Genomic DNA, 20923 nt, shown 5'->3' with positions numbered 1-20923 from the left:
TTTTATTTTTTTATATATTTTTGTCATTCATTGGAATGAATTGCTATATCATGATTTTTTTTCTTTTTTTCGAACTGCGCTGAGTTCAATTTTTTAAATGAATTTACATACAATATGTATAATATTCGATATTTCATTATATCACCATCGCGTGATCATTGACTATACAATTTTATGAATAAATATCCTATTGTGGTTACTACCGTTTTTTATAATATCACATTGCATCGGCGTTAATTTTAACATTATCATTTACCATCCTTTGACCAACTTGGCATGAGCTTCGAAGTGTTTGATCTTTTCAGCTGTTACTTCAGGAGTGTCGGCGAGGTATTTACCGTCTGGTGTGAAGGCGACGTGGGCGGCTGGAGCGTATCTAAAGCCCAAATACCTGTAGGCTACTGGATGGTAAGAATATGCGTAGCTCTGTGGAACGACTGTTCTGAACACTGGAGCGCTGTAAACCAACTGTCCGTAGTTGTAAGTCTTGGCAGACTTGGCGATGGACTCTTGGATTGCAGATTCTTTAGCGTGTTCAGCCAAATGAGCGGCTCTCGCGGCGGCTACTTCAGAGGTTTCGGCAAGGTATTGACCGCTAGCGTAACGGACATCCGAGTTGGCCATGATGGAAGCCCTGGTAGCCAAGTGCTCGGCTTTAGCTTGAGCTACTTCGGCGGTATCTTGGACGAATCCGTCGTGGCTTATTTTAATGTCAGCGAGTGGTCCCGTCCATTTAGATTGAGCTACGTAAGCGACGGCTGGAGATGTATACGCTACATAAGCTCCTTCATTAGATTCTGATTCTGATTGTACCCCAGCTTTGGCTACTTCCTGAAAATGGGCAGCTTTAGCTTGAGCTACTTCAGCGGTATCTTGGACAAATCCGTCATTACCGATTCTGATATCGGCAGCTGGTCCTGTCCACTTCGGTTGAGCTACGTAAGCTACAGCCGGTGCTTGATAAGCTACGTATGATGGTGCGTTGTAAGTTACTACTGATTCTCCTTCATCGGAAGCGGATTCTGATTCTGAACTGGCTTTGGCTACTTCTTGCAAATGGGCGGCTTTGGCTTGAGCTACTTCCACTGTGTCTTGTACGAATCCATCGTGACTGATTTTAATATCGGCCGCTGGTCCTGCCCACCTGGTTTGAGTGGCATAAGATACAGCTGGGGCTTGATAGGCTACATAAGATGGGGCGTTGTAAGCTAATACGACAGCTCCGCTGTTTTCTTGTGATTCCTCGTAAGATCCGGCTTTGGCCAATTCTTGCAAATGAGCGGCTTTAGCTTGAGCGACTTCTACGGTATCTTGTACGAATCCATCGTGACTGACTTTGATATCGGCAGCTGGTCCTGCCCATCTGGTTTGAGTGGCATACGCTACAGCTGGAGCCTGATAGGCTACATAAGATGGTGAATTGTAAGCTACTACGACAGCTCCGCTGTTTTCTTGTGATTCTTCATAAGGTCCAGCTTTGGCAAGTTCTTGCAAATGAGCGGCTTTAGCTTGGGCGACTTCTACTGTGTCTTGTACGAATCCGTCGTGGCTGACTTTGATATCGGCTGCTGGTCCTGCCCATCTGGTTTGTGTGGCATAAGCTGGAGCTTGATACGCTACGTAAGATGGTGCAGAATATGTTACTACGGCAGCTCCACTGTTTTCTTGCGATTCGTCGTAAGGTCCAGCTTTGGCCAATTCTTGTAAATGGAGAGCTTTGGCTTCGGCTACTTCGGGGGTATCGAGAATAAATCCGTCACTTGAGACTTGGATGTTAGCTGGTGGGTCGTCGAATTTCAAGGCGACTTCCGGAGCGGGAGCCGGGACTGGAGCGGCTTCAATTTCTTCAGCATATTCCTGACCTTCGTTTGATTCTTCGTCTCCTCCAGCGGCCGCGGCTCTTGCAGCGTCGGAGGCGAATTGGGCCAAATGTTCGGCTTTAGCTTGAGCTACTTCTGGAGTATCCAAAACGTGTCCATCAGCTGAAAGCTTAATGTCGGCGATTTCGTAGGCCTTGGCGGCTACTACTGGTGCGGCGATGTGGTATTGAGTCGCATGGATCGGTTGGACTAAGTTGTAAGCATACACGTTAGCTCCGTTGTAGATTTCATAACCAGATCTAGACTTTTCGGCTTCGAAAGTGGCCAAGTGTTCGGCCTTAGCTTGGGCTACCTCAGGGGTGTCCAAAACATGTCCATCTTCAGATACTTGAATATTGGCTGGTTCGAAAGCTTTGATTTCAACGGAATCGTTTTCGGGAACGACAATCGGTTCGGAATTGGATTCGTATTCATCTTCGGCTGAAACTCCAACTCTGGAAGCTTCCTTGGCGTAAGTGGCCAAATGCTCAGCGCGCGCATTGGCTACTTCGGCGGTGTCTACTACGAAACCATCAGCTGAAATCTATAAATATTTATATTTAGTATAAATATATTTTTCAGTTAGTGTAGGATCTAGATAAATACCTGAATGTGAGATGGTTGAATAGTTTTAGCGAGAATCGGAGCAGCTAGGTGTACAGTAGCTGGAGCCACATTTTGATATGAATATCTCACCGATGGACCGACTACCACCTGTAAAAAAAATCAAACATGAGGCACCACAATTGGATATGCGTGATTACTGCTTCCAATTCTGGAAGTATCGAGCTATTTTTAAATATAATATTATACAGTACAAACGAGTAGGAAGTCCTGTTTGACGAATATTTGAATAACAAATTTTCTTTTAATTATTATTCGACCTCAGATCGAGAACTAGATGATTCACGTCGTATTTCAATGTTGCATCATACAGAAAATATGACAAAAATATAATAAACGTGTGTGTCTAATTGCAGCGTTTGATATGTAAATATACATATAACGTTGCATTGTCTGGAAAATATTGAGTACATGTTATTAGATTGACAAAGCTTTGAACGTATGGAAAAAATGACAAACGACAATAACATGACAAAAAATGGCCATGGAAATGATGATTTAAATTCGATACAAAATCGGGCATGGAATGTTGAATGTGATTTTTTACATACCATTTTTTCTATAACACTGTAAAGTCGGACAACATGAAACGGTTTTTAAATTTAAAAGAATTTCACTGAATTTTGTAATAATTTAAATCTACATATATTTATCCTATCTAGTTTTAACCCTATGTTAATATATTTGTTTGTCCTCTAAATCTTCGAAGAGTAACTTTTAATGAGCCCTGAGAAATAACTGCTAAGTAAATACATGTTATATACTTAGGTGTATTCAAGATGAATATCATCCGGACATTTTCGTGAAAATTGCCACTTTTGAAGCAGTGATCTGTTTCAGACTCAAATGCAGTTGAATTTTAATTGATGTAGTAAATTAATACTTTTTTTTACTTCGTATGAAGCGAAATTACTGCATACTTTTTCATATAAATAAATTTTGTTGTATTTGTCTGCTCAGTGTATTTTCTTGCATAAACTATTTATAAATTTATATTTATTTAGCATTGCATTTAAGACAGTTAAAACTAAAATAAATAGCTCCTTAGAAGCAGTATTTTATGCATAGCGCAGAGCGTCCTTGCAGGTATAGCAAATGATTTTCTGCCCATTACGGTCTCTGGCCGATGCCTTTCGCATTCAAGTTTAAAAGGAAATTACTATACACATATTATTATGCACACTGAGTATACGTGTAATTTTACAAAATTAGCAAAAATTCTTACCCATAACATTTGACAATCATTTATTATGTAAAATCGCGCACTAAATCCAAAATTATATTATATATCTAAAATTAAGAAATTATATTTTTTTCTGAAAAAAAAAATGTTTTTAGTTACTTGCAAATGTATCCGATTCTAGTAGGTCAATTGCAAAAGATTATCTATCAAATTAAACCGGGACTAAAAAAAATTTTCTTTGTGTAATTCACAGTATAATTTTTTTTTTAATTTTGATAAAATTTACCTAAAATCGACGATAAATTCATAAATAGTGCCTAAACCAATGATCTGATTGAAAAGTGTTGATTAGACTGTTGTTAGTAAATTTAATTATCTTCAATTCGATATAAAATACTTTACAATCACACATTAAGAACCGGAGATATTTTCAATTAGGTAAAAAACTTTTTTTAGAATGATAATACGAAAATATAAATAGTAAGACACCGTAGTACTAAACCCTAATACAGTCAATAAATGTCACTATGCATGACCTAGCTCGATTTCATTATAATCGAGATCAGTAAAATCTAGAAAAAACTAATCTGTGATTATCGATCGGAATTAAATTTATATAATAATCAATAATTCTGATCTCTCAATCACGTTAGAAAATGTTTTTCATGCATTAGTTACTAACTTATATCAATGTTGAAAATGTACTAAAATAATGATATTTATAAAATAATGTGGATTGAATCGTTAAGATTATATTAAATAACAGTTTGTATTGTATGAAACTTATGAATTAATCTCAAACGATTATGCAGTACTACTTCCCTGTAGTGAAAAATGAATCATGACCACCTTCTCTTATTCCGTATTCTATAACTGTATCAATTAATTTGCGCATTCAACACCTACACGTCGATCACCTCGCCCCATGCAATTTAAGCATTTACACACATTAATAAAACCAGATATTATAAACGCAATAAATATTAAATTATATACGCGTTATCATCGATTCGTCCTTGCTACGAAATATTAAAATATCACGCCTTGCCATCAATTAAAAGGATAATTTTCAAATAGGACGATTGACTGGTTTCGAGATGGCATTACGAATCCAAAAACTGGTTATGTGATCTGATTAAGTAACGCTGACGACCTTGGTTTAGTATACACACATATTGAGTATCTAAAACGAAGCAAATTGGATCTCAAACGTCCTCCTTTGAGGGAGTCTGCGGAAGGTGCCGCCCATGCTACTGGTCATCCAATGCCATTTTTTTTAACAGGTATCAAAACTAGTTACATTATATATTGAATAACATCGTTTATATACTGTAATACATATGTATAGCAATAAAACTTACTGGTGCTGGAACGGTGTGGACGTATCTGGCGGCAGGGACTACATTATGAATCAAAGGAGTCTGATAAGAGTAACTGTAGCTCAATCCATCGTTGGCGTATGTGACGTGATGCCCAATACTAGGTCTTGAGACAGCAGCCCCAATTACGGATAATAAGATTAACTGTAAAAAATAATAAATCCAAATATAGATATAAGTAATACAACTAGTATTTATTTATACACTTGCTAATGCATACTGCACAAAAAAAACAACATACATAGAAACATATATACAGTAACAATTAGCTTATATTATATAGAATAATAGCTATATCACAATGCGTTCACCAACTGCGAGTATCTGGATTAAAAAATCGATACTATTCTACAGATGGTTGAAAAATCAAATATCTATGCTTCAAACAATCATTAAGTGGCACACAAAAAGTTCTTCCAGAATCTCCGCATTGTGTATATTCCCTACCGACAGCCTGTGAGAAGTGCTTTTCAAAGAATACTCGTCGATGCAACTGGAGGAAATCATATCACAGCATACCTTATAGTAATTTTGTGGGAAATAAAAATGGATAATACTTATATACCCTCATGTACCTTTTAGATTCGATAAACCTTTTTAGACATTTTCTATTAAAAGTGAGTTGTTTGTGTTATTTGGTAACTAAACCAAAAAATCATGCTCAAGTGTACTGCGCAATAGGTAATTATACAAGGCACACAGTGCCCTAGAGCTCTTCAATTAGTGCGCGTATCGTAAGACATATCACAATATCTATTTCGATATTGGGGTATGTCTTACTATATAGATTTACAACATCAATATTATAAATTTTTAATGGAATCTATTTTAATAAATACTTTAAGGTAATCGGCTAAAAGTAAAAATTTGGAACTATTAATATTTAGATTAATATCATTAATAAACAGTAGATTTATATACTAGAAATGAACGTTGATATAATACTAGTTTTCATAAAAACTACGTATTTTCCTATATTCGAAATATTTTTTGTATGATCAAAAAAATAACCTATTCAACTGTAAATATAAGTTATATAAATAAGTTTATGACATATAATATGGTTCTGTGTCTGTTTATCAATAGCCAATGCTTCATTTTTTTTTATTTTCAGGAGAGCGTATTTCATACGTTAAAATAAAATCGAATTTCGCCTTTTATGGTCTTAATTATAATTTAAAATAAATTCACATATATAGCGATTTTTTTATAATGTAAATAATTTTTTTTTCATAATTAATATTTAGATTAATTGCATGTTTAAAAAACTTGTAGTTTTTATTGCCGAATTTAAAAGAAAATTTATTATGAAAACTGAAAAACTACTCTTTTAGCGATATACTATACAGAAAAAGAATTCTTTCATTTACGCAATATGTAAAACTAGAAATATTGAATTAAATTTGTATTTTTGAGAAACATGTCAATAAAAAAAATTATAATATCATAAATCTATGTATATAAGTGATATAAACCATTGGTATATAAATATATTATTTATACATATTTTAAAATAGCCACAATTCGATTATTTATATTAAAATAAAATTATTTACAAACACTATAAAAAATCTATTTAAATTTACAAATAAAAGTGTGATATTATACGCTCTTTTCTAATAACATAATAAAGCAATAAGTATAACCAAGATCCATAAATAATTAAAAAAAATATTTTTGCTAATAATAAATTTACTAATGATTAAAACTAATTTTATGAAATGTACTTTTATGTGTAATATACGCACAGTTAGAATATATATGTTATAATACAAAACACGAAACTAAATTTAATTACGTATTTTCGTTAAAAAACCGATGAATATCTAAATATGCTAATGAAACAGTTTAAATGACAGCGCGAAATATTTTTTTTGGCCATAACGCAATATTTATATGCCATATTCTTAAGCTAAAACTATTTATAAATCACGCGTAACCAATATAATATAGTATAATACTGTAGTATTTATTACGTATTTAGTGCGTAATCAACATTTCCCCTTTTTTAAAATATAAATAAAAAATAAAAATATTTTCAAAAGTACGGAAAGTTAACAAAAAATAATGTATAAATACCAATTTCATTTTCGTTTGATCTCAACCGGCCGGTGCTACTGGATATTATGTCCAGAACTCTCCGGGGATGATCTTCGCGAGACTGATGCTCCGAAGAGACGATGCGGATCTTTATATATGCCGGCAAGACTTGTCCTCCGCCGCGATCGAGAAAAACCGATGGCCAGTGTACTCGACAATGATCTTCAGACGCTGAAGAAGCGGTCCTCGGTTTTTCTCTCTCTCTCTCTCTCCACAGACGCGGTCGAACGAGAAGCTTTTTTAATTTTAGATATTAAATCGCTTTGTTCCTAGCGGCATTACAGATTTATCTACCCTTTTGCGGCCGTATTTTATTTATTCTTGCCATTTTTGCCATTGTATTGCGCGAAAGGACGAGCATGCTCATGCACAGCTTTAGCGCAAAAATGTCATGGGATGTTCGGAATCAGACAAGGAATCGTCGTATGAATAAATCAGCCATAAGGGATTCGTTCGACCTTTAATATGAAAGCAATTAATTTGATCGATCGGAATGATCGTATATTGTATTGGTCGCACTTCAGTGGCTCTCAACTATATTTTATATTACACCCTATCATATATATATTATAGTAAAGATTGTGAATATGAATAATATAATCTGCTCTACAAACTGTATTAGTTGATCTTAAAGTCCGTAAAAATATTAGCTTTACCTTATTTGTAAAACGGGGAAAACCAGAACCTGGTTGAGTCATTTAATAAGTACAAAAAACCGGAGCATTTTTCGGAGTGTGCTGCTAAACTCATACCCAATTAATTTTAACCACAAATCATACACAATAATAATCACCAACCATTCTATAATAATTTATTATCAAATTTTTAGTAGTTTTCAGCATAATTTACAGGTTGGCTTTTTAATACCTTTATGATATAAGTTATATCTTATGAATTGTTAATGCTTTGAAAAAAAACACTTTCTATTGATGTATAATTTCAAGGCCGTTCACTGAGCGAAATGCAATTTATCTAATATATTATCAAAATAAATATTACAAATGTAATTATTTAAATTTTTTGTGTAATTCATATTTTTCAATGGAATGTAATTAAAATGATCTGTAAAAATATTCCTCAAGTTTATATATTAAATTTTTGGATACCATCTGAATAAATATCATAATGTGCAGTATCCATCAGTTTATTCATCGAATTGTAAGAAAGGGCTATGCATGTATTTATATCCTCTTTTAGTTGACATTTTATATGTTCACATAATTTTTTAATTGATCTCGTGACCGTATTTCTATAAGTTGTACATAAATAATTTGACCAATAAAACATTAGTATGTTTTTAAGCGCCTTTGACTATATTGTCACTTACACCAAAATCAATGACTTCTTATTTTACTTTTTTTAAATATTATTGTAATACACTATTTATAATTATAGATTATTATATATTTTTACAATCTTCTGCATTTTTATCTTATTATTTTTTATTGTATGTGTTCCTGAAAATGTTTCAAGAAATAAAAAATAAAATAAGAATTATATAACAAAAAACCATATTGCATTATTTTTTTCTTTCTGTGACTTATTAGTACTTATGTAAATTATAATTGACGAATAATTGCGACACCGAGAAAAAATCTCGTCTTCAACGCCTCCGGATCGTCCTTGAACCTGTGCGCATTTCCTGGTGTGACAAAATATTCGCTTGCACCATTACATTTTATTACACGTATTGAAATGACATATTAAGCGTTGAAAATCATAATAGGCACCGCACTCTCATGGGCGTGATGTATAAGTATTTATATCTTTAAAGCGTTTGCATATATTGTGTTTTAGGTATTTGTTAAAGGCTAACGCTTATTCAAATCGAATAAATAACATATGGCGATTCCGCAAAATAAATCGCATCTATAATTCAACGCTAGTGCACGCCAGGTTGTCGATTCAATTTCGATATATTACACCGGCAACGACCGCGAACATGCGTTTGCGAGCTGTGCAAGGACATGCAAGGCTATTCGGGATCTGGTTGGCATTTAATATAACCGACTGCGAGAAGATCAAAATCAGGAGAAATGTGAAAATTACAATAAAACGCCTATTGTTTATAACAATCAGTTGTCAGTCGTCCATTTTGAATACGTGCATTTGACATTTTTGGCCTTAGCGCGAAAATTTGTAATTACCTTTCTTATAAAAATTTGGCCACAGAACTTTATTTTGAAAAAAATATGGGTAATAATTATCCATGCAAACGTTATTTTTTTTATGAAATTTGCCGATATCAGTACAATGTTTAACTCAACGCATATATTATATTTATGGTTCTTATTTTTTTTAATTTAACTAAAAAAAATTAACTTCAGTTTGAAACCCTTGTAAAAATGTTTAATTACCGCAATAACACTTACTATTAAATAAATACGTATGTTAATCAAAAGATTCCAAAATGGCAAACATCAAAGCTTACCGAAGAATTTGTAGTTCCTGCCCAAACTTTTCGCGTTACATTAAGTCGGTGTAATTGTGTAATTTCCTAATTTTATTCATGAAGGTTTAAAAAAGTGTATGTAGATAATTTGATGAAAACAAGTATATGACAAATTCTTATTAATATTTCTCGTTTCACACTAAAAATACAATCACTCTTTATTTTCTATTTAATTATTATATTTTACGAATTTTAAGAAATTACCACCCAACAAATAATTTTCCATGGCGCCAAAAATCTAGCTACGCCTCTAATTATAACAAGTCGTGCTGCACCCAGATACATTTCAGTCAATTCATGCATAAAATTATTAAAGAAAATAAAACCGAAAGTCAACTTTTTGAAAAATATAGATCGGAAAATGAGAGATTTTTTAATAAATAAGTTAAACATGTAATATACTCAATAATTAATTACTCTCAGTAATAACACTGATAACCTTTTTTACTACTTCGCTGATATTTATTATATTTATTTGCTTTTTTATTACTATTAATGTTCCTATTATTATTACTTCATAACATTAATAACCGATTTTATTATCATAAAAAATCGAATGATTTACTTTAAATATAAATTTCATCATATGTTTACAATGTATTTTAACATAATTAAAATAATTAGAGGACGCTGTAAATAATATTACTAATACATGGAGATTTGCCTTTGCACAGCGTGATAGTAATAAGGATTACAAGGATAATAAATATAGTAAGCTCATAAACGCTATCTTTTTAACTTCATCGCCAAGTATTCTTTCAAGACATCATAATGAAGCAGTTTCATAAAAAACAAAATAATATAAATAATAAGCATTCTTCGCGTGCGTATTTATGTTATTAAAATATTTATAGTTTAATAACGAATATATCGCTAACGATCATATTATTCCCGCGTAAATCATTACAGTAAGAAAAGTTGCCTATACAGTGCTTGAATTTAAATTAATGTCTTCGCAACGTTCCGCAAGATTTATAGAGTATAGATTTTATGCTCTCTATGTGCATACATCAGGTGCATATATGTATGTATGAAGTATGTACATATATACATGTGCACATTTCAAACTAATGGCTGGTGAGTTCCTATTCAATATGTAAAATACACCGCGGATAAATATGGATTTAAGATACACCCATTTGTACAGTCGTTCCAAGTGCATTTTTAATAAAATAAATACATAACCACAATGCTTATAATAATATATAATATTATACTGCCACATATATTTTTTATTTATAAATTCAAATCATTGTCTCTCGATTTCCAAGATCCTAGAATTTATTTTAATTATATGCATTTAAATTAATGTATCACGCGAAATGGAGAAAATAGTGTGTTTCTTATGAATGTAAATATTTAATAAAAAAAAGGAGAAAGGGAAAAATATATAATATTATAATAACTAGAAAAAATATTTTTCTTTGCATAGCGCTTCCACTTGTGTCTTTACAGTATGTGAAATTGTTTTCGAATTCCGAACGCGTAAATTCAAACTGGATCAACTAGTGGCATTTACTGAACAAAATTAACGGCCGAAATGGCAGCCGTCATCGGCCGTCTTTGTTTTGTACTTATTGTAGAGTTATTTTTTTAAAACACACCCAAGGCCGCACTGTGATTGAACTTTTTGCGTTTCTATGCGCCTATCGACCCATCCCCTTACCGATCAATAATCATCGTTAACTTTTTTTCAGAACTGGACGGTAAACTTTTAGTTATGGTCAACGATCGACTAAGGTCAATAAAAAAAATACAATACAGTCCATACAGTTTATACTTCTTTTTCTTTATATTATTTAAATTATTATTGGATACACTAATTTCATTCATATCAGGGCTGTCATAATAAATAATGTTTAAATTAAAAATTGTATTATTCAAAAATAGGTACAAATTTTCAATTGTATGTTAATGATTTGCTTTATTCAGTAACACCTTTGCAATACATCATAAATGCAAAGAATTTTCAATAGTTATACAAAATCTTTTAATCTTTAAGTGTACAGTATTAAATGATTAACGTTGTATCGACTTACGTCATTTCGCATTAACACCGTATTTTATATGATTTTTTTTAATTAAAGGCTTGCAATGTGACTATATAAATGAAAAATTACTGTAAAGACTGTAGTCAAGAGAAAAACAGCGAAATTTGATTGAAAAACAGCGGGCACAAATTGTATCTCTGTGGTACTCCAGAATGAGCGAAATATTAGTTGGAGTAATACACTTACTCAAAAAAGTTGATTAAACCAATGCTTCCAAATTACTTTCATGTCACGGCCCCTAAATCTAATTTGGTTATCCATTCGGTTTGGTTATCAGTTGGACATTTGGTTATCCGTTCTTATATCCCAGCGCCTTTCTTTTAAGAGCGTTGGGATACGATTCGCTGACTTCTCGAAGAAAGTTGTATGTCGCTGTCGACAATCCAGCTATTCTCGAGAATTACGATCGCGTTCTCTTTTGATGGCCGTATGGGCTAGGACGTCCGCACTTGCCGACTCGCCTATGGCTGTGGCCATCCGGCTCCTTAATACGCTGGCATTACACATTGACCTGTTTAATGTTAGCTATGAGGAGCTGGTTCAGTTCGTATCATTTAATTTTGATATTTCATAATTTTTTGTTTTGTTATATTATTTTTTGGATATTATTCTAATTATGTATATATACATTTTTTGTATATTAGATAATACAATTATTGTTATCGACCATCGTGACGCATTGGGGTCACAATGGTCTTAATTTATTCTAAACAAATAAATTAAATAATTAAATGACATTTCTGTGGCCAAATTTAAGTCATCCCGGGTTCCGGTTAAGTCCACGTCAAAAGCAATAAAATCGTACCGTCGGAGTGGAAACACTTTTTATAACAATATTACGACTTATAATAAGTGAGAATCTAATGAAGCAAATCTAAACCAAATTTTGACAACGAAATGTGTTAATGCCTCAAAAAAGAAAGGATGGTCACCAGTTGGTTACTCCAGCGATCGGTAACCAAGGGTAAAAAACAATAATAATATGCGCAAGGTAGAATATATAATCCAGCGCGCGACCTTTCCAAACAAAGAGTAGTTTTTCAGCGGTAATTTACGAAACGACCTTTTTTTAGCACTCGCAAGATGAACAAAAATTTCCGAGATAATATTTTTCTTTGTGTGATATTATATCCTTTGATATTTGCAAAAATTTGGTCGGTCACCTTACTAAATGTACAAAAAAATTCCAGATGATTTTTTTAGAGAAACCCGGAACGCTGAATATTTTCGGGCTGGCCCTGACTATCGGATAATTCTGCCAGGTAAAGGATAATACATATTATATAAGCTGAATCCAAGCTAATAATACTACTATTTCATTTATATATTCAGAAACACAGAACCTTCCATTGAACTTGTAATGAGTTCGAGTGGGCGTCGAAAGAAAATTTACACATATTACGTGAAGCACTGCGTAACTCAAAGATATACTTAGATATATGAATACCACATCTTATTTTACAATCAATTAATATATAAATATATAAACGTTATTAACCATAAATTGTGAGTACTTTTTAATTTTTCACAGCCCTAGAATGATAAAATAAAATCTTTCGTATATTTTTGTTTGAATGCCACGCATAATAATATCCTTGATAAAAATACATAAAAGTCTACAATGAAAAGTAGTGCAATTGCCGCCAGGTTAATAAATTACTAAAGATATCGCATTATCGAATCATTATGCAGCGTTGGTGTGTTTCACTTTCGTCCTTTTGCAAATTCGCATGCAAATAGCAAACGTTTATTAACGTGCGCCTTTACATAGTACACCACAAATCACTGCCGATGTTTATAGTATTTTAGATAATTATATGCAAGCGTAACATTTTAAAATGTAACATTTTTTACACACTATTTTTTATACGTATTTCATTTCGCGTGACATTTTGCTGTAAAAGTAACTTGTTTAATAGTTCAATACGAAAAAAAATAAGCAAAGGTGTATTATATATTACATTAAACATGTCCTTTAGATTTAGACCGAGAACAGATTCAAAGTTGATTTACGTAGTAAAATTTGAATATGCTCTTGAAATATGTAGTCGTTTCCGATAATTGATTGCTCATGAAAATTTTAATGTCGAATATGTATCGATTTATTCGTGTTACGTGTCTATATTATCTAAAAATAAATTAAAATCACTCCGACTAGAGACTATAAGGTGAGGGTCACTACCTCTGCTCTGCTACACATTTTTGATTAACAATTACTATTTCGTTAAGTATTACTGTATTAAAGCAAACGAGTTTTTCAATGCTCAGACGCCCTAACCTTGCAAGGTCGAAGATGGCGTCGAATTTAAACGGTATGTTATAGCAAATACCATTAATTAAATATTGTTTAAAAATATATGTTGTCGTTGTCGTTGACCATATTCGACTTAATTTCACATATCGTAATCTTGGAAGATTACCACAACACAAAATTAATAGATTTTCGGGAAAAACATTTTAAAATCATTTCAAACAAAACGTAAACCGAATAAATAATAGGAACACGCAACTTTATAAATGAAATAGCACTGATCACAATCTATCAGCATATATTATTTGGAATCAGAGATTATATTATACAATACTAAAGATAGATAGAGATGCTCTTTAAAAGTTAAAACCAACTAAATACATAGTTGACAAAACTACAAAGATTCTTCAGAATATCGGAGACTATAGGGTTCAGGCTCTTTGGAAGATTTCTAATATGACTTGTAAAACAGGTTAATGACCCAAATATTTGGTAAAATCAATATTTGACCTAAAAAAAGGTCTCGAGCAAAATTGTGTTGCATGATTTGACAGGCGAGTAAAATCTGTATTCATTTATTAAATAAAACAACCAGTACGATAGACCAATGGTATAGTCGATGACTAATATCTAAAAGACCTGTATTGGAATACCATTTGAATCCCATTGTTGTTTAATTTATATCGTGTCTGGGAGATCAAAATTACTGTTTCTTATATAATTATAATTCCGATTGATCATCGCAAATTAGGTTTTCCTACATTTTACTTAGCTCAGTATAAATATCACAGTTCACAGATAATTTAACTGAGGCGCTAGTAAAGTTATATGCTGTTATAAGATATCTATGAAACTCAATTTGACGATTGCTGTTTAAACCAAAACCTAACCTACACGAATTAACTAAACCCAGCTTGACCTAATGAAATTTTCATTAGGTCAAGTCCAAAATACAAATTATCTCAACTCAACTCTTTGAGTTAATTTGTATTTTGTTGTTTTAAAAATATGATAGTTATTCTTACCGATATTACTACAGACTTGATATAAAAGTATTGGTGGAAATGTATTCAAATCGAATTTTGGTCAATAGGAGGGCGCAAAAATAATTCTCAGAAGTCAAAAATTCACGTCAAAATTAATAAAATTATGTTGGCGTCGTTGCAGTGGGAATGCTCGGTAACAATGTTCGGTTTGTATATTCTTCATTAGATTCTCACTTATTTTAAGTCGTAATATTGTTTTACAAAGTGTTTCCACTGCGACGGCACGATTTTGACTAAACCGGGACCCCCTTGAATTTCGCCAGAAATCGTCATTTAATTTAATGGAAATAAAAAAAATTATCACTACCTGGCCAACTTTTACCCCCAAGGAAAAGCTGAAATGACGTCCCTGCCAAAGCTTACAGGCGCACTATTTTTATATGGGCGAGTTTATATAAGCCGCGCATAGGATTTTTTTTAGGTTTTTGCATTTACTGCCAATATATTCTTCTTTAATAACCTAAAGACCACATAATGTCGATGTTTAGGACATTTAAGTTAATATTTTTGTTATATTTTCTGACAAGAACCAATTCACTCTAATTTCTCATTTAAAAAAAACTATGACATTTTTCCGTAATTAAAGAATATATTATCTTCAATGATTTTACTGTGCATAGATCAATAAAAAAGTAGTTTAGCACTGACATTCCATAAGTGGTAATTAAACTTGATGAAAATATTTATTCCACGCGACCAAAGTGCCGCTTACTCCTCATTACCATTAATCAATTCCTAGTCGAGTAACTATCATTATGATAAAATAAAATTAATAATACATTCAGAGTAATAGTAATTGGCAAAATGTAACAATTTTCAAATATATAGTAATTAAAATATCTTATAGTGTTTTAATGATAATGATCTATGTTATGAGTTTTTTTTGTACATATATTTTTTTACATAATTACCATGCCTAGTGTTATTATATTTGGCATCTAAATTCAACGATAAATATAATATGCAAATAACCATTATTACTAGTTATAAATATAGTTCATTTGGATTATCGTATTTATATATGCGTATGAAAAATCATGTACATAAATGTCAATGACTTATCAATGCACCATACATTGCTTGTGATTAAAATTGATAAAATCAATTAATGGTAACGTTGAAATTTTATTTAATATATAATATAATACATAAGTATAGTAGTCATAAAATATTTCATCTTATAAAAACAAAATAAATAGTTTTGTATGCAATGTTTCAACAAAAATATTTATATTTATATGAAGTTTTATTAAGTCGTAGTAGAGTTCAAATTAATGTAACAAAATTATATTTTTTACTCTAAAACGTTATAATAACCTTACACAGCCATTTTTATAAAATAAATTTAAACTAATAAATATATTGACACACTGCGAGTTTTAATTGCGATTAATACACTTCCCCTTTCATTGCACACCCACCTGAAAAGGATACTTCAAATAAACATTTAAAACACTCAACTTCTAACAATTATCTGATGCAATTTAAACTGTTTAAAGCTACGTAGAATTAATATTAAAAATATAACTAACAATTATTAAGTGAAATCTAAACTAATGAATAAGTGATTTGATAAATTTAGTATAATTATAATTATTTAACGTTTATTAATCCTTATAGGCAAATAATACTTTCTTTTTAAAAAAAATTGTAGCAGTGTTTTAATAACTAAATATAAAAAAATAATCACTGAAAACTAAAAACAAGTCAAAAATATGAACTACATATTGCCGAAAATGGTTTTATAAAATTTTTCAAAATATAGGAACACTTTAGGTCCGATTATGTCTAATTTAAATGGATATGACTATTAATTAGACTTGATCTACATTAATATATTTATTACAATACATATTTTTCGTAAGGCATTTTTTTAAACTTACCTAGTATAGAAACAAACAAAACTTTGAAAACAAAAATTATGTAACGTACACAATGCAAAATTGAGATCAAGTTAAAAATGCGAATCCTTTAATTTATTACATTCTTATGGATTAATTATATGGACAAAGAAGTCTATGAATACGGAGTGCGCGGATTGACATTTATCATCTCGGTTGTCCTAAAAAATATAAATCATGTTATAATTTTAATTTGTAAATTGTTACAATTAACAAATTTACCTTTTGCTACACTTCACATGTATCACTAGTAAGGCAATTCCTAGCACGAGACAAATACATCCTACGACAATGTACGCAACTCCCAAAAATGGATTTTTACCACCCAGTAGCGAAGTCGTGGAGATTATGAAAGATTTTGTTCCTTCAAAGGCAGTCACAGGATAGTCTAAAAGAAATAATAAATTGTTACTTAATTTGGAATTTGCATGTATTTTTGGGCATTATTAACCATATTACAAACTCACTGTATTTTATTACAACTGAGTAACTTCCTTTCATTAAACCACCGGCGAAATTCTGTTGAGTGTGATCAACACGACGATATAGTTTTCTAAATGTGGGCAATGCAGCAGTTCTCATCCAAACAATTAAATCTTCGTTCTAAATAAATTCGATAATAAAAAAAATATAAACATATCAACGAATAACTCTTAAGAAACACATTTACTTATATAATATATGTATGTATATTACCTGAAAACCGTTATTATCTACATTTTCTTTGTCTTTGTTTAACTCCCAAATATTTTTTTTCCAAGCGGTAGGTTTCGAAAAATTCTTGAAAACTATATTTTTTTAATGCAATAAATTGAATAGATCATATAAATCATAAATAATTATAGGAAATTATACAATACCACTTTCTAAAGTGCCGCCCTTTGGAATTGGTGGATTTTTGAATTTGAAATGTTTATCGGATGGCCAAGCAATTCCATAATCCAAAAGTGTCAACGGTGATTCCTTTTTGCTTATATTTGAAAATACTTCAAATTCATCTACAATTTAGTAACAGTTTCCTTTTTAATTTTATTCTAATTATATTGTACGTATTGTATAAGAAGAACCAAAAAAATACAGTCAACCTATGTTGTACACAAATTTTTATACAACATTTATACTGTAAAAAAATTTCCGAAATAATAGAATAATTTTTTTTAAATTAGTAACAGTATTTTTTTTACACTTTTGCTCTGACAAAATATTATAAAAATTAATTTAATCCCATTTTTATTATTGATTATGATGTAGTCATATTTCATTCATTTAAAGTTGAGTTTTGTTCTTTATATTTGAATTTTTAAAGTAGAAAATATAAATTTTGCAAGTTGAATATATTTGATCTGTAAAAACCTCTCAATCAAATAAAATATCATGTATTATACGTGTATTTATTTATCCCTTGGCTTCTATAGAAGTCATCAAGAAAATCGCCAGTACACATTGGGCACCTAAGTGCCATAAACCTTTGAGCGTAATAATATGGTTATTTAGTATAATTTAAGGACGTAAATCACTTGAATTTATCGAACCATAATATTTTTAAAAATATGGCATGAATAGAATTTAAATAAATTTCGAAATGGCACGCAAAAATATCTGAAAGGGTTAAATGTACAAAACAGTAAACCTCCACTGAAAATTTATAGCGTGCAAAAAACAGATCACTTCTCGAAATTATAGGAATTTAAGATATACCCGCAATCCTTGGTTAAATTTCTTGGATTTATTTTAAGGTATGTCTATATTGTTTTTATTTAGATAGCCTATTGACCATCAGCTTTCGCGATGAAAGTATTTATAAAAATTATTATGTCAAATCGTTCACAATTTAGTTAGAGTATTATTGTGTTTTATTAATTAGGTTATCAACAAGACAAATTTTAGTCTGTCGCTTATAATCAATCATCAGTTCAGATTTTTTAGAAAAAAATTCTAAATGGATGCAATAAATAAGGTTAATGATAAAATTACTCTTGGTGATGATCGAGTAATAATATAAACGTTCTTATGTGATTTTACTAGTGAGTATTTGCAAAATATTTGAAAAAATAAATAAATATGGACACCCTTATATGTGGCTCAGGAAAGGAGGGGTAAACAGTTTTATACTCGACTGTAAAATTTCGATTTTGTAATATCAGAGCTTTTAACAACTTTAAGACTTTTTGGTGAAAGCTAATTTCAGAGTATATATTTACATATTATTTTTTTGGTACTTTAAAATATATATAAATTCAAACCGTTGAACATAGAATTGGCTATAGCACCGCAAGGGGCTATTTGTTTACGATTAGTATCGTAAGCAAACGGTTCACAATCACCAGACGGATTGGGGGACAGTTGACCGAGCAATTGGCTGTCATCTCTACAAAAAAAGATTATTAAGCATTCTATAATTTATAGAAAGAATAAATATCGATTAATCACCTTGATTTTACATATCGCCTGTGATTTTGATAATAGTTTGAGAGGCCATAATAAATGTACACGTCGCCATTAAAATCTTCTTCGAGTTCGAATTTTATTTTGCAAGTGCATTCGGGAGCATTCGGTTCCATAATGACTTCCGCACAAGGTTTTCCATTCTGTGTCGAAATCGTCGAATTACACATCGTGTAATCGATAATGTGCTCTTTCACCTAAAAACCAACATTGAATTAAATCTCAATAAGATATGAATTTAAAACATAAGTCTGAAAAATAGTTTACCTCATCGGAAAAATATAACAATCCAATACCGACCGGTATGAACGCTATGCCGATGACTAGAAACGTCGGCAAAACTGTCCCCGCAGTTAATATCGGTTGCCATGCTGGCAAGCGTTGCTGCTTGAAAGCTGAATCTGTAATGTGATCGCACCAATCGAGTAACAATATGGTCTCATAATATGAATCATCGATATTCAGCACAATTCGTAAAAGGGCAACATTTCCAATTACGTAATTCATAAGACACGATGGGTGCGTTAAGCGAAATCGATCGATAAGGGGAAGAATAAACGAAACGGAACTCGACCGTGAACTTAATAAAGAACGAACCAATGTATATAGACATATATATATACAAATGTATTATTATGATATTCAAATATTCTAATGGTGAAGAGGCTCACCTGAAGGTCTCTTGGACTTAAGGGTGGACTCCGAAGGATCCGTCGGTGACGACATCTCGGAGCCCGAGGCGCAGCCGCAAACGTCAAACGACTGTCACTCCTTACTAGGCAATCGATTCGCGACTTTTCGCCCTGCTGTGACATTTCATATACATATTATATATGATTCACAGTCATTTCACCATATCCTTTTCTCTGTGTACATTTTATCGTACTACCTTTTAACCTTGAAAAAATCTTACTGTGTGTACTTCTTACTGTAGAGGCTTTTTACTTGTGCTTCAATACAAATAACAATTAAATTAAACATATCTTAATTTATGGATTTTAAAATTAATTATCTTTACTAAAATATATCGAAACGAACAATTTTACGAATGTAAATAATATGATATATTATTAATATGCCTTTAAAAATCCTTAAAATACTTGCAACGTATCAAAAGATACACACATTTAAGCAAGAAAAGTTAAATTCGCACATATTTGCGAACAAGTGCCACACAAACCATTCGCCAATAAAGTATTTATGTTTATATCATAGTGGTCTTTCGAATGTCTATTTTGGTGAAATTCTAGTCGCCTATGCGGCAAACAAACATTTACTTGAGACTAGCTTAGTAATTAACTGAAGTTAAAAATATGTGACTATGTTTATACAATATAATACGCGAAACTTCGATTTAAAATATATTTTTTTTAATTTTTAAATCCCGATTGTCGTTGTTTGAATTCTGACACGCTTAATTAGTTAGAAATTTATACTCCTGATGAATATACAGCAAATTAATAAAAAAAAACGAGATCAATTGCCCGTGAGAGCAATTATCCTGAGAGCAATTGTCCATTTACCATTACGTACTACTGCAATAGGTAAAGACAAGAGACTAAAAATATTGTATATAGGCAAAGAATGATAATCAATTTTAATGAATTAATAATGAGTTTGAATCTATCTCGG

The 20923-nt window shown here is 31.4% G+C and overlaps 2 protein-coding genes across 2 annotated transcripts; both read right to left on the bottom strand.

Moving 5' to 3' along the window:
- Positions 1 to 7208, bottom strand: LOC148229488 (uncharacterized). Its single transcript, XM_088196722.1, has 4 exons — positions 7125 to 7208; positions 5028 to 5189; positions 2466 to 2573; positions 1 to 2403 (listed from the first exon to the last, which is right to left on the bottom strand). Exons 1-4 carry the CDS (start codon positions 7131 to 7133, stop codon positions 253 to 255), a joined length of 2430 nt encoding a protein of 809 aa, XP_088052848.1. The 5' UTR covers positions 7134 to 7208; the 3' UTR covers positions 1 to 252.
- An 8842-nt stretch (positions 7209 to 16050) lies between these two features.
- Cdc50 (cell cycle control protein 50A) lies at positions 16051 to 20083 on the bottom strand. Its single transcript, XM_088196721.1, has 9 exons — positions 19963 to 20083; positions 19559 to 19692; positions 19277 to 19488; positions 19090 to 19214; positions 17707 to 17844; positions 17543 to 17634; positions 17314 to 17449; positions 17069 to 17234; positions 16051 to 17007 (listed from the first exon to the last, which is right to left on the bottom strand). Exons 1-9 carry the CDS (start codon positions 20015 to 20017, stop codon positions 16962 to 16964), a joined length of 1104 nt encoding a protein of 367 aa, XP_088052847.1. The 5' UTR covers positions 20018 to 20083; the 3' UTR covers positions 16051 to 16961.
- Positions 20084 to 20923: the final 840 nt, after the last annotated feature.

The sequence above is a fragment of the Plectrocnemia conspersa genome, unplaced genomic scaffold (genome assembly GCF_051122295.1).
Source record: "Plectrocnemia conspersa isolate PC_06_02 unplaced genomic scaffold, ASM5112229v1 ptg000011l, whole genome shotgun sequence".
In the NCBI taxonomy this organism is placed as follows: Eukaryota; Metazoa; Arthropoda; class Insecta; order Trichoptera; family Polycentropodidae; genus Plectrocnemia; species Plectrocnemia conspersa.
The sequence above is the reverse complement of the archived record's forward strand: the minus strand, read 5'-3'. Positions and strand labels throughout refer to the sequence as shown.

Coding starts and splice junctions, on each gene's coding strand:
- LOC148229488 (XM_088196722.1), bottom strand. Junction 2,574..5,027: donor TCCACACCGTTCCAGCACCA/GTAAGTTTTATT, acceptor TTTTTTTTACAG/GTGGTAGTCGGTCCATCGGT. Junction 2,404..2,465: donor TTCAACCATCTCACATTCAG/GTATTTATCTAG, acceptor AAATATTTATAG/ATTTCAGCTGATGGTTTCGT.
- Cdc50 (XM_088196721.1), bottom strand. CDS start 20,017: ATGTCGTCACCGACGGATCCTTCGGAGTCCACCCTTAAGTCCAAGAGA. Junction 19,489..19,558: donor TGTTATATTTTTCCGATGAG/GTAAACTATTTT, acceptor GTTGGTTTTTAG/GTGAAAGAGCACATTATCGA. Junction 19,215..19,276: donor AGGCGATATGTAAAATCAAG/GTGATTAATCGA, acceptor CTTTTTTTGTAG/AGATGACAGCCAATTGCTCG.